Here is a 14,101-nt window from a genome sequence, read left to right on the forward strand (position 1 = left end):
TGGAAGAAAACTTGCCCACAAAACAACAAAACACTCACTGAAATTTGGTCCTCTCTATTTATGCATCTTCCGTAACATAATAGCATTTATGTATCGGGACCACAAAGTGTAGAACATTAAAAACAGACTGTATTTTGTTAAGACTGGAAGTTAATTTGCCAATGGTAGCGGTCATGTGGTCATGAAGTGTGCTTGCTTGTGTTAATGTGTGTGTGTTTTCTTTGCTGAAGAACACTTTGGCTAAAAGCTGTAATGTGTAACAGTCTTTTTGTTGTGCCTGTCTGCAACTCAACGAGTCATCTTCTGTCTTTTTCCTAATACTTTTATTATTAGATTGTCAGACATACATTGAAAAAAAAGAGAACTAATAGAGCTGGCAATCATCAGCAGTTTCAACCTGTCAAGTAATAATCAGGTTTTGCAGAGCCACTTTTAAATTAATATGGAGGCCACTTTTGTTTTATAGCACCTGTGACTGTGTAAAGAAAAAGAGGTGTGTTGCTGTTGCTGTTGCTGTTGTGGTCTGGTTTGATGCAGTTCTCCATGCTACTCTATCCTGTGCAAGCCTCTTCATCTTTGAGTTACTACTGCAACCTACATTCCTTTGAATCTGCTGACTGTATTCATCTCTTGGTCTCAATGATTTTACCCCCCCCCCCCCCCCCCCAACCACACACACACACTTCCCTGCAGTACTAAATTGGTGATCCCTTGATGCCTCAGAATGTGTCCTACCAACTGATGCCTTCTTTGGGTTAGGTTCTACCACAAATTTCTCTTCTCCCAAATTCTACTCTGTACCTCCTCATTAGTTGCATGATCTACCCATCTAATCTTCAGTATTCTTCCGTAGCACCACATTTCAAAACCTTCTGTTCTTTTCTTGTTTAAACTGTTTACCATCCATGTTTCACTTTCATACATGGCTACACTCCATACAAATACTTTCAGAAAGGACTTCCTCACACTTAAATCTATACTTGATGCTAACAAATTTATCTTCTTTAGAAACACTTTTCTTACCATTCCCAGTCTAAATTTTATATCCTCCCTGCTTCGACCATCATCAGTTATTTTGCTTCCCAAATAAAAAAACTCATTTACTTCTTTAAGTGTCTCATTTCATAATCTAATTCCCTCAGTTTGACCTTATTTAATTTGGCTACATTCCATTATCCTCGTTTTGCTTTTGTCAATGTTCATCTTATGTCCTCCTTTCAAGATATTGTCCATTCCATTCAACTGCTTTTCCAAGTCCTTTGCTGTCTGCATCTTATGTTCTCATTTCAAGATATTGTCCATTCTGTTCAATTGCTTTTCGAAGTCCTTTGCTGTCTCTGCCAAAATTGCAATGTCATCGTCTCCCTGGGCTTTAATTCCTACTCCAAATTTTTCTTTTATTTCCTTTACTGCTTGCTCAACATAGCAATTGAATAACATGGGGGATAGGCTACAACCATGTCTTGCTCCCTTCGCAACCACTGCTTCCCTTTCGTGAACCTCGACTCTTACAACTGCCATCTGGTTTCTGTACAGATTGTAAATAGCCTTTTGCTCCTTGTATTTTACTGCTGCCAACTATGGAATTTGAAAGAGAGTATTTCAGTCAACATGTCAAAGGCTTTCTCTAAGTCTACGAATGCTGTAAACATATAGGTTTGCCTTTCATTAACCTATCTTCTATGAGAAGTCATAGTGTCAGGTTTCCTCTTGCTTTCAGCTGGTGGGAGTACCAGCACAGCAAGACTGTTTTGGTTGATGTTACAAGGCCACATCAGTCAATCAACCAGACTGTTGTCCCTGTAAGTACTGCAAAGGGTGCTGCCCCTCTTCAAGAACCACACATTAGTCTGGCCTCTTAACAGATACCCCTCCATTGCGGTTGCACCCACAGTATGGTTATCTGTATGACTTAGTCATGCAAGCCTCCTCACCAGCAGCAAGGTCCATTGTTCATTGGGGGGGGGGGGGGGATAAAGATGTAGGAAAGAAGAATTGTTTCGAGAATAAGACTCATAGCCTAAGGTATGAGACACTTGTTTTCTCCACTCTTTCAATCTTCCCATACTCTTTTCTCCCTGAGGTTAGAATTAATTTTTTATGAAAGCTGGAACTACTGTGTTCTGTTTTAATTGTTTTTGTTGGTAACTAAATGAAAATATAGAACAAGAAGGGGGTCATAATGTACTAGTTTCAAACAAGAAGAAAGTTTACCACTAAGGCTGAATTAACTGGATTTCAAGATTACAGGGTTACAAAATTATTAGCAGGAGCCTTGCAAATACCTCGTTGACTCTGTACCAAGCCAATGATATTATTTGTAAAGCAGTTTACTACTGAAACTATCTAAGTATTGGCATATATACATTTCCTAGTGTCTTACTCATTCAACCAAAAGGACATGTCTTGGATAGCTTACAATAATATGCACAAAGTTAGGCCAGGCCAAGCCAACAATAAAGGGGAAAGCAGCTAGCTGCTTTTTAAAATCTGGAAACATACTCTTTGCCTTAGGAGCAGAAGTATACAAGGTAAAAGAACGCAGAAAGAAATGCAATGCCTAATCATTAAACACATTTCAACATTGTTGTTGTGATCACTGTGTGTTTGTTTTTGGGTATGACATCATATATTTGAGCATGTTAAGTACTTGGCTTTTAGTTCCTTTTCACATTTAAGATTTCATTTGTATCAATTATACAGTGAAGCATATAGAATTTCTCACAACATTCAATCTTGATGATACCCTTAAACAGACTTTTTGTGAGTGAGGGGGAGAGGTTCTTGTAGCTTCTTTCGTTTCCTCCTCACACTCACTTCAAAATCACATCCAATGGATGTAAAATAAAATACATATATGCACCAGTGCTGAGCAATAAACAAAAAAGTAATGCAATAGTTTATTTACAGTACTGCAGTTTTATTTAATGTGAACTATGCTGCAGTCAAAGAGGACACATTTTTGCTGCATTTGCCTAAAACATGAGAATTGTTCATTTATTAAATGATAATATGAACATAAATTTTTTTCTTGTTAGTTATTTTATGGTTAAGAATATGAACTAATGGATCTTCTTTGTAAATAAACAGGTTGCAGGTTTATTCACCAATTTTACTTGGACAAAAGACTGGCTATCAGTTGAAGAGCAAGAAGTTGTTAATCACTGGAGAACGCCATACACAAGTGTTTTTGTTAGCCTTGCTGGATTCACAATCTTTCAGGTAAGTAGTGCATGGACTGAATTTTACAGTATGAAAGACAGGAAAACAATAATGCATAGTGGAAAGGATTTTTGTGTTATGTGATTCATGTAATGAAAGCTTAAGTTTATAGCTTTGAGAAACAGGACGTTTCCATTCGATTATAGACACATCAGAAAAAGTTTTGCATCACCCCAGTTCCTAGAACTCCTGAAGACAGACATTGACTGTGAATATTGTATTACAGATACTTTCTCTGTTCAGAGATGTCACTAAACCTGCCCAAAGACATAAACAACCATACATGAGCAGTGCCTATTAGACAGAGGGAGTCTGAGAGCTGATCAGTTCCAGTCACTCCACCAGGAAAGAGGTATATGACCCGGGTTGTCTGTAGTTCAGCCTTGCCTCAACAGTCTATACCATGGTTTGATCATGTCTGCATTGTTACCTTGTGCCAGGAAGGCCTCTCACCAAGGGAAGTGTCCAGGCATCTCGGAGTAAACCAAAGCTATGTCGTTTGGATATGGAGGAGATACAGAGAGATAGGAAGTGTCGATGACAGCCTCGCTCAGGCTGTCCAGGGGATACAGTGGATGACCGCTACCTATGGATTATGGCTTAGAGGAAATCTGACAGTAATGCCACAATGTTGAATAATGCTTTTTGTACAGCCACAGGACATTGTGTTACTACACAAACTGTGCACAATAAGCTGCATGATGCGCAACTTCACTCCCAACATCCGTCTTTGCAACCAGGACACCATGCAGTGCGGTACAGATGGGCCCAACAACATGCCGATTGGACTGTTCAAGATTGGCATCACATTCTATTCACTGCTGAGTGTTGCCTATGCCTTCAACCAGACAATTGTTGAAGACGTGTTTGGAGGCAGCCTGGTCAGGCTGAATGCCTCAGACACACTGTCCAGCAAGTGCAGCAAGGTGGAGGTTCCCTGCTGTTTTTGGGTGGCATTATGTGAGGCCGACATACGCCGCTGGTAGTCATGGAAGGCGCTGTAATGGCTGTACGATACATGAATGCCATCCTGTGACCAATAGTGCAACCATATCAGCAGCGTATTGGTGAGGCATTCATCTTCATGGATGACAATTCATGTCCCCATCATGAACATTTTGTGAATGACTTCATTCAGGATAACAACATCATTCGACTGGAGTGGGCAGCATGTTCTCCAGACATGAACCCTATTGAACGTACCTAGGATAGATTGAAAAGGGCTGTTTATGGACCCACCTTCCACTCTGAGGATTCTATGCCGAATCACCATTAAGGAGTGGGACAATCTGGACCAGCAGTGCCTTGATGAACTTGTGGATGGTATGCCATGACTGACTTCATTTATCCCCAATGGAAAAAATCTATGTGTGTGAGGACCAGCATTCACACTGGTCATTGGAAAGGACCTCTGTTTCCAACAACAAATATCCATATTATGAGTCTCTTCTGTTCAAGTCCTCACAGATATTAATAACCTAACCTAACCTTTGGTAGTACATCACAAAATAACACCTGGTAATTGCTCAAACAGTATGGAATCAAGTAAATTCCCTTTATATGATTTTATACAGTTTCAGCCCACAAATTAACATATGGGTGTTGATGGTGGCCTGACAAGGAACCCCTTGAGTGTGAGGACACAAAAGGCCAATAATGTTTGTGCCCCATGCATTGTCTACCATGCAACCATAATGTTGGCTGCTAATGGAACATTGAGTGGGGTTGGAGGTATCCAGTGGTGAGCACAGCAGTAGGCTACAGAGAGTAGTTGAATAAGTTATCCACACAGCCCTGTTTAGGAGTTACTTCCTGCTGGCCTACCAGCAAGACAAATGTCTGCACTGTAATTTCTTGCCCGCATGGTAGTGGACAATGAATGGTCATTGAACATTCTGTGGACAGATAGTGCCCATTTCCATCTCAAAGGAGATGTCAATACACAGAATATGGGCAATGGAAAATCCACATGCACATCATTTGGTACCACTTCATTCTTCAAAGGTGACTATGTGGAGAGGGTTGATGGCATCATTTATCATTGGGTCATATTTTTTGGATGAGATGAGTACTGCAGATCCTGTTACCTGTACTGTTATTGGTAAATGCTATGAGAGTCTTCTGCATGCCAATGTCATCCCAGCCCTCCAACAGTGTGGATGTGTGGGAAGTATCAATTTTGTCTGAGATGGTGGACCTTGCAAACTGCATGGCCAATGAAGTGGCTGCTGCAGGGTCATTTCGAAAATGTTAAAATTATCAGCTACCATTTCCCTGCAGTCTCGTTGTTCAGATCACCTGATCTTAATCGATGTGACCTCTGGCTGTGGGGTTATCTGAAAGCTGTTATGTTTAGTGCTCCAATTATGAATGTTGCTGAATTGAAGACATGCACTGAGGAACACGTTCTGAATGTAACCTCTGAGACACTTCGATCTGTTGTAGAAGATGCTGTTTCTTGATTTCAGCTTGTGGCAGAAAACAGTGGGCAGCGTATTGGACTGTCTTGTGCCCATCTCACTACAATTTGAAACAAATTTCATTTACGTTTTTATGTGGTTTCAGGTGTCAGCACAATTAAAAACAAATTTTTCCCATCTGATGTGCTACGACCCTGCTGTGGTGGATAGGCACCTAACAGTGCCACAACTGTTGACTACCAAACTTGTGCAGTCATGTACATTGATCAGTATGGGTGGTGTAATGTGCAGCTCAAACCATAGCTGTTGTACTGCAATTCATCTGTCATCTGTAGCTGACCCCATTTACATTCAGACTTTTAAAGCACCATCTGTTATTGAGATTATCATTATAATTTTTTTTCCGTTGATGTTTGCCCCTGCATCTGTAATATTCTATTGAAATTTGATGTAATTCTCAGCAGTGGTTCTCTTTCTATAACATTTTGACATTTCGAAAGTGGAACTTTAATTATGGGCACACTGTACATTGATGCAAGGACTTGGTGACATGAATGAAAGTGCTATTATGTGGTTGTCATAAACATTTCAGTTCTCTCTGTGCCTATTTATTTATTTACTTTTATTGTTGATGGCCTGAAATACACGACTGGAATTTATGGCATATATACCAGATATGTAAAACACAATTTTGAACAGCATTTACATCAGTAATTTGGTACTTTTGTCTGTGTTCAGTTTATAAACAACTTTGGGTGCCCACATTTCTCAGTTTCCATATTTACACTGTATTTCATGTTTCAGTAGACTCCAGTCTTGTGTTCAAATATTTTTTTTATTCACACTAATTTGCAGAAAGCCATTAATTTAACACAGAGAAGGATCAATATAGTAGTACATGTCCACTCATTTCAAATAGCATTGGTTTTTAATATATTCAGTTTTGTGTGACTACATGGGTCCATGAGTGCTCAGAGACTTGCAAATTACGTTTTGGTTTGTTGTATTCTACAACTTGTGCAGGAACAATGACAAAGAAAATTTTGCAAATTGTTAATATGTGTGTGTTTGGTTGTCTGTGTGTTTGTGTGTGTAATGAATGTGTGTACTATTTCTGGAAAAAGAGTAGTGCTCAAAAGGTAGTGTGAATGCTGTTTTCTGTTATGTGTTACTGTGCTCCACACATGGATCTGCTCTATGTGAGAGTTGCCTTTCTCTTATTTTATGTATTTCTAATATAATGCTATGTTTGGGGATTGAATTGATAAAACATTGATTTTTCTTGAAATTTCAATTGAGTTATTGTTTTCATCAACATATTGCACATTCATACAATTGTAAATCATCCATAGAACCATACCACATAATGGTGACACAGAGACTGAAATCTACATTTTTAACTGCCAAACATGTCCAGTTGAAGAAGCAAATGTTGACCACAATCTGTTAGTTATGAAATATAGGTTAAAACTGAAGAACTTAAAAAAGGTTTGGAAGAGAAGGTGAAGATTGCACAGATGTGCTTCCTTCATTTCACCAATGACAAGGATGTCATCCAGGTAGTTACTGCATCATGAGATGTCATGGATAATCTGTTCTAGGTAATAGTGAAAGACTGCAGTGCAGTGTCACACCTAAGGGAAGCAATTGTAGTGATAGAGGCTAAAGGAAAATTGATTGTCATGAACTATTGGGAAGTCTTGTTCAATGATAACTGTACATATGCCTTTGCTGGATCAGTTTTCAAGAAATATTTGCACCTGACTGTTTTGATACACATTCTATAGGATGAGAATTGCACTGTCTCAAGAATTGATTCACCATTGACCATTACTTTAAAATTCTTATATACATAAAGTCTGTCATCAGGCTTGTGAAGAAACACCAAAGGAGTAGCCCAAAAATTTGTAGGAACAGGCATCAATATGGATAACACTTCAAGATAGTCCATCTGAGTTCTGGACATATTGTGAAATGCAGGGAGAATTGGGTAGACAGAATTTTTGCAAAGCAGTGCCATAATTTTACATGCCCAGTAGGGAATCGAGAGGCACTGATAGCTGTTTCAGTCTTCTGCATCTAGCTGGAAAGGTGAAAGTTGTGGTAGTTGGTGTGCCAGCTCTGCTGCTTGTACCAGAAGTTGTTGTGTCAGCTTGACTAGTGTCTCCATCCACTATTCTAAACAGGCTGGTTGCTGTTGATTTTGATACACTTGTTGCTGATGCAGTGTTCATTGCTTCTGCCAAAGTTTAACAAATGCGGGATTCATGTTTTTCTTCACTGAATGCAGTATGGGTTCACATACTGTGCTCTGAACTGTCACCAGAATCCTGTGCCACTATTGTACCCACTAGTAATGTGTGTACCAGCATGCACAGCCTTTATGATCTCTGAATTAAATCAACCACTGCAGAAATTAAAAATTCACAAAAACTTGAATCTGCTAAGTTGGCATAATCTAGCAAGATAGACCATGGAAGAATAATACAAAAAGGTCTGTATGCCCTTGCGAAAGTTGTTAGTAGTACAGGAATTATGATTCTATAGATCAATGCAAAGTTGATATCCCATAGAGAGCAGCCAGATTCTAGAAGCACATCATGTACAGGATGCAAGTGATCTTCATGGAGCAAATGTCCTTCCTGTGTTGCTCCTTGCCATGTTTTGTGAAGGGTATATGTTCTTCAGAATTCAGGACCAAGAGAGCGGCCAGAAGTGCAATCTGTCATTAGTTTCCATGGTGTGCAACCAACTTGATTTCAAGTAGTGGTACTGTCTATAGTGGAATCTTTGTTGCTATCCGGTGACATTCTGATTTTCTTTTGTTCATTAATTTATGATGCATTTGTTTGATGCGCTCTCTTTGAATCTTCCTCTCATAAATCACTTTACTGCTCACATATTCTATGTTCTCATAGTTCCCTCTAGTCCTTCCCTGGTATAACACTGCACAATTTTGATGTGCCAATCAATCATTTCTATAATCTACACCCATCTCTGTGGTTTTGTCATAGTAGCTAACTTTGCTTTTAAAGGCTCATATCCTTTCCCCCAAAACAAATCAGAAACCATAGTGACCTCTGAATACATATTACCCACTAAGGAAATCAACAATACAGTGATTTGGCTAATTTCAAACTATTTTGAAACACACATTTTTTATCAAGTGATATGCAGTCCATTAAGGACAAAACATTACTCTCATCAAAATCAAATCATTTATTTTAATATTTCAGACAAACTTCATATTTATGCCTGCATTCCACCAGTTGTGTTTTTCACCTGGGATCAAGTCCTCCAATTTGTCTAGCAACTGTTGCACCTTATAACCAAAAAAAGATCATTTATCCTATGTTCTAACTCCATTTTTATTTTCTTCATTAAACAGTATACTTCACAAACTGCCACTTCATTTTTTTCTGAGTTGTGTACAGCATTCAAAAAAATTTCAATTAAGTGCACGGAAAATTGTAGATATAATACCACTAAAATAAGTTGTTTCCCTGAACCAGACACACCTATCAATTTGTTTTTAATGAAGCTGAAGCAATCATCTTCACTAGAAAAGTATGACATAATGGCAGGGAGATTTTTCAACAATCTTTCTGTGGCAGGCCTTAGGCTTAACCACCTTGTAAGTACATGTCTCAACAAAGCATTGTGTTCTATATCAACGAATTGAAAGAAATCTTTCAACTGAGATACCCTTTTAGCTGACTGAGATATAGTTTAAAGTCTTAATTACTAACATTTCAATATCTTCTGACATAGTGTCCATACCAGATTTTAACCAATTGTGGACTATATGTGCATATCAGTCTTATTTCACTATACTACAATTTTCCTTTTTTAAGTGATTGATTTGGCATAAACATAGATTGCATTTGTATTATCTCCAATAAAACTTGAAACCTGGGACAAATTCAACTCATGTTTTGGAATCCTTTTCAAGATATGTTCAGACACTGCAGATGCATATTCACCAGAGTCCTCATGGAAATCTAGAAGTTTGTGGGACACACCTGCTTGGAACACATCAAAGAACATTGCACAAATAAGATAAAACTTTTGATTACCTTTGTTGGAAGCATCAAGCCCCACACCAAAAAACTTGTTATGCTCCAACTTCTGAGTTAAATTATTGATGCTATTTGGTCCCAAAACACCAGTAATTAAAGCCTCACATTTTGTTTTACCACACATGATTTTATCTGCAGTTGTGAAATCCAAGAATAATTGAGAAGATATTTTTACATTGCAGTCAGTGCTGGCATAGCTAAGATGATGCTTAACTGTGTGAAACACAAATGTATCCTCAGGTGCTGTTATCTGAAAACAAAGGAAGAAGCACTAATAATAGCATCTTTTTATAATTGCCTAAACAGATCTATTATTACCTTGAAAATTACAAATGTTGAAATTAGCATGCACCTACTATATACATTGTCTGTTTTAACAGAGTCACCTTGTAGAGTCTTTTCATCAGTGTGGTTTTTACTGATGTTAAGCATGTGTGTTTGTAGTTGACACTGTTAAAATGATGCCTAACATCAGTTACACTGCCGTGTGAAATTGAAAATCCCTCACCAGCTTTTCCAACACATAAGGTACACCTTGCTTTATATACATTTCCTGGAACTGGCCCCAATTCTGGAAATTCTTTTTCCCAGAATGAATGGTAGACTAGCAGTCTTCTATTCCAGTGTGTGATGGTTTGAATATCTAATTTTCCTTTCGTGGGACTTCTCACAGTCCCATCCATTTTGAACACACTACTTGTACAAAGAATAAATTCTAAAACATAAAATATACAGTGGCTTGTGATAAAGTGTTCAACCTGCTCCTGAAATGAAATAAACAATATGTGTTGTTGCGTGGAGTTTGAGTACAGCTTGTTTGCAAAAAGAAGACAAATTCTGAAGGGGTGTGGTGTTGGGAGAAAAAGCCACACTTTTGTCATGCAGTGCTAGTATTACAATCGCACATGAATACCAGAATCAATTTATGCCCAAGCAAGACTCCAATCAGAACTGATAATTTCATGGTGCTTTTTTGCTCCTAATTCTATATCATAGACAGTTCAGAATTGAAAAGAGCCAATAATAAAACTTACATTTTGGCAATAAAAATAACACACCACAGCGATCACTTTGTAATGGCTACAGTGCAACGTTTTGTGTTGGACCACTGAGTTTGGCAGCAGCCAACACAAAACATGAGCTGGATGAAGTTGACTGACTTCTGCTGAGCCATAATTAGGCAGGCTTCATTGATCTCTTTGTTAACAGACTGCACACAATGTAGTTCTGCTTCTGTCAAATCCATCTCATTCTCAGTCTCAAATGCCATCACATGCATGCCCTAGTAAGAAAAACATAATCTCCTTCATAAAATTTGGTACTGGAAGATTAAAAAATATGTCATTCTGCCATCATGTTCAAAATCGGAGCATTTGGGATATGGTTTAAGGTTTGCACTCTACCCAGAACAAAATGGGAAGATTCTGTATTATTGCAGCCAAAACCATACATCTGGCAACCCTACATTTAACCCCCCTCCCGCCCAACTCTCTCTCTCTCTCTCTCTCTCTCTCTCTCTCTCTCTCTCTCTCTTTCTCCATTAACTTTTACACTACCCTTAATGTACACTCCTGGAAATGGAAAAAAGAACACATTGACACCAGTGTGTCAGACCCACCATACTTGCTCCGGACACTGCGAGAGGGCTGTACAAGCAATGATCACCCGCACGGCACAGCGGACACACCAGGAACCGCAGTGTTGGCCGTCGAATGGCGCTAGCTGCGCAGCATTTGTGCACTGCCGCCGTCAATGTCAGCCAGTTTGCCGTGGCATACGGAGCTCCATCGCAGTCTTTAACACTGGTAGCATGCCACGACAGCGTGGACGTGAACCGTATGTGCAGTTGACGGACTTTGAGCGAGGGCGTATAGTGGGCATGCGGGAGGCCGGGTGGACGTACTGCCGAATTGCTCAACACGTGGGGCATGAGGTCTCCACAGTACATCGATGTTGTCACCAGTGGTCGGCGGAAGGTGCACGTGCCCGTCGACCTGGGACCGGACCGCAGCGACGCACGGATGCACGCCAAGACCGTAGGATACTACGTAGTGCCGTAGGGGACCGCACCGCCAATTCCCAGCAAATTAGGGACACTGTTGCTCCTGGGGTATCGGTGAGGACCATTCGCAACCGTCTCCATGAAGCTGGGCTACGGTCCCGCACACCGTTAGGCCGTCTTCCGGTCACGCCCCAACATCGTGCAGCGCCTCCAGTGGTGTCGCGACAGGCGTGAATGGAGGGACGAATGGAGACGTGTCATCTTCAGCGATGAGAGTCGCTTCTGCCTTGGTGCCAATGATGGTCGTATGCGTGTTTGGCGCCGTGCAGGCGAACGCCACAATCAGGACTGCATACGACCGAGGCACACAGGGCCAACACCCGGCATCATGGTGTGGGGAGTGATCTCCTACACTGGCCGTACACCTCTGGTGATTGTCGAGGGGACACTGAATAGTGCACGGTACATCCAAACCATCATCGAACCCATCGTTCTACCATTCCTAGACCGGCAAGGGAACTTGCTGTTCCAACAGGACAATGCACGTCCGCATGTATCCCGTGCCACCCAACGTGCTCTAGAAGGTGTAAGTCAACTACCCTGCCCAGCAAGATCTCCGGATCTGTCCCCCATTGAGCATGTTTGGGACTGGATGAAGCGTCGTCTCACGCGGTCTGCACGTCCAGCACGAACGCTGGTCCAACTGAGGCGCCAGGTGGAAATGGCATGGCAAGCCGTTCCACAGGACTACATCCAGCATCTGTACGATCGTCTCCATGGGAGAATAGCAGCCTGCATTGCTGCGAAAGGTGGATATACACTGTACTAGTGCCGACATTGTGCATACTCTGTTGCCTGTGTCTATGTGCCTGTGGTTCTGTCAGTGTGATCATGTGATGTATCTGACCCCAGGAATGTGTCAATAAAGTTTCCCCTTCCTGGGACAATGAATTCACGGTGTTCTTATTTCAATTTCCAGGAGTGTATAAACTCCTTTCCATACTCTACATGTTGCCTTATTCATCCCTGTCACACAATAATTTATCATAATTTAAATATACACATGTCATTGTCTCCTACAGAAGAGCAAATGGAATGAACAGTTTGTTATGAAGTTAATGAAATATATAACATGGTATGTAAGTGTTGATTTTAACAAATTAAATAAAAATGTTACTAGTGTGTGTACTAAATGTATAAAATTGCTTTTGGCCTCCAGTCGACTAATACATTATCTGATCAATGTAAACACGAAAAAATGAATTTCTTGATGTGCACTGAAATAGAATATTTGATTGTGTGTTAGTTACTTTTACTGAATGCTCACATTTCCCTTTCTTTTTGCAAACAGTTCATATTCTCAATAATCGCCTCAACAATACCTGTGCCAGCTGGCAGCTTCATCCCAGTGTTCAAAATTGGTGCTGCTCTAGGCCGGATTGTTGGTGAACTAATGCATCTGTGGTTTCCATATGGAGTTCGTTATGGAGGATTAATCACACCTATCATACCAGGTTTGTTAATATTTGCTCCATTCATAAACCATATACTTTTCAGTCTTTCTAACATATTAATATTTTAATTATAATATAGGATTTAATTCAAGTCTTGCTTGTCTAAAGTCATATTCATAGGCAGCTGACTATTCATGCTCTTTCATGAGAGAGTGGAAGTAGTCTATTGTATCTTATATTTGTAAATTTATGGGTCTATGAGGTAGGAAGGAAGATAATATGTATAAGAAAATGTTTTTAAGAGGTCCCTGCAAAGATTGCTTCAAAATTCTACACAGAAACACTCGAAATGTAAGAGGTCATTGTTGTCTTTGAAGCAGGTGTTAATGTGTTCATAAACCTGAAACAGTGTCAGTGTTTGCCACACAGAGAACTTTGGGCATATAATTAACTTTTGAAAGTAACTAGGCATATAATAAACTTTTGAAAGTAATTACTTTGTACTCATTCCAGTATTAACATGTATGATATAGCTAGAAGTAAATGCACTTAGATTTGTTACTGTAAGAACAATGAATAGAGCAGCAGCTTATGAGACAAGCAGAAAAGACATAGCTTGAATATTTCTACATTCTGGATTAGTGACTTTTGGTTGTGTGGCTCATGTATGTAAAGTATTCATCCACTTATTATTCTTCTGTCAATAACACTGACGTTTTATAGTAAACAGGTCTAATAGTTTCTCACATAGCTCTGAAACAGAACCTGAGTTTGTTGCAGACAATCTACAGTTTGTGCAATGCCACTTATCGGAACAGAATGAAAAGCACAAATTACTATACAGCTGAAGGTACATCTTCAGGATTAGTGTTTGATCCAAATGCTGAAGAGTTCAACACAATATTCTGCTGCTGCATGAAATCT

The 14,101-nt window shown here is 39.7% G+C and overlaps 1 protein-coding gene across 3 annotated transcripts in view; it reads left to right on the plus strand.

The window, feature by feature from the left end:
- Positions 1-14,101, plus strand: part of LOC126298067 (chloride channel protein 2) — a 471,803-nt gene that overhangs the window by 386,194 nt on the left and 71,508 nt on the right. For all 3 annotated transcript variants that reach the window (XM_049989387.1, XM_049989386.1, XM_049989385.1), the window contains exons 10-11: positions 3,091-3,222; positions 13,075-13,237. In XM_049989387.1, coding sequence (XP_049845344.1) covers positions 3,091-3,222; positions 13,075-13,237 — 295 coding nt within the window. The remainder of the gene's footprint in view (positions 1-3,090; positions 3,223-13,074; positions 13,238-14,101) is intronic.

The sequence above is a fragment of the Schistocerca gregaria genome, chromosome X (assembly GCF_023897955.1).
Source record: "Schistocerca gregaria isolate iqSchGreg1 chromosome X, iqSchGreg1.2, whole genome shotgun sequence".
NCBI lineage: Eukaryota > Metazoa > Arthropoda > Insecta > Orthoptera > Acrididae > Schistocerca > Schistocerca gregaria.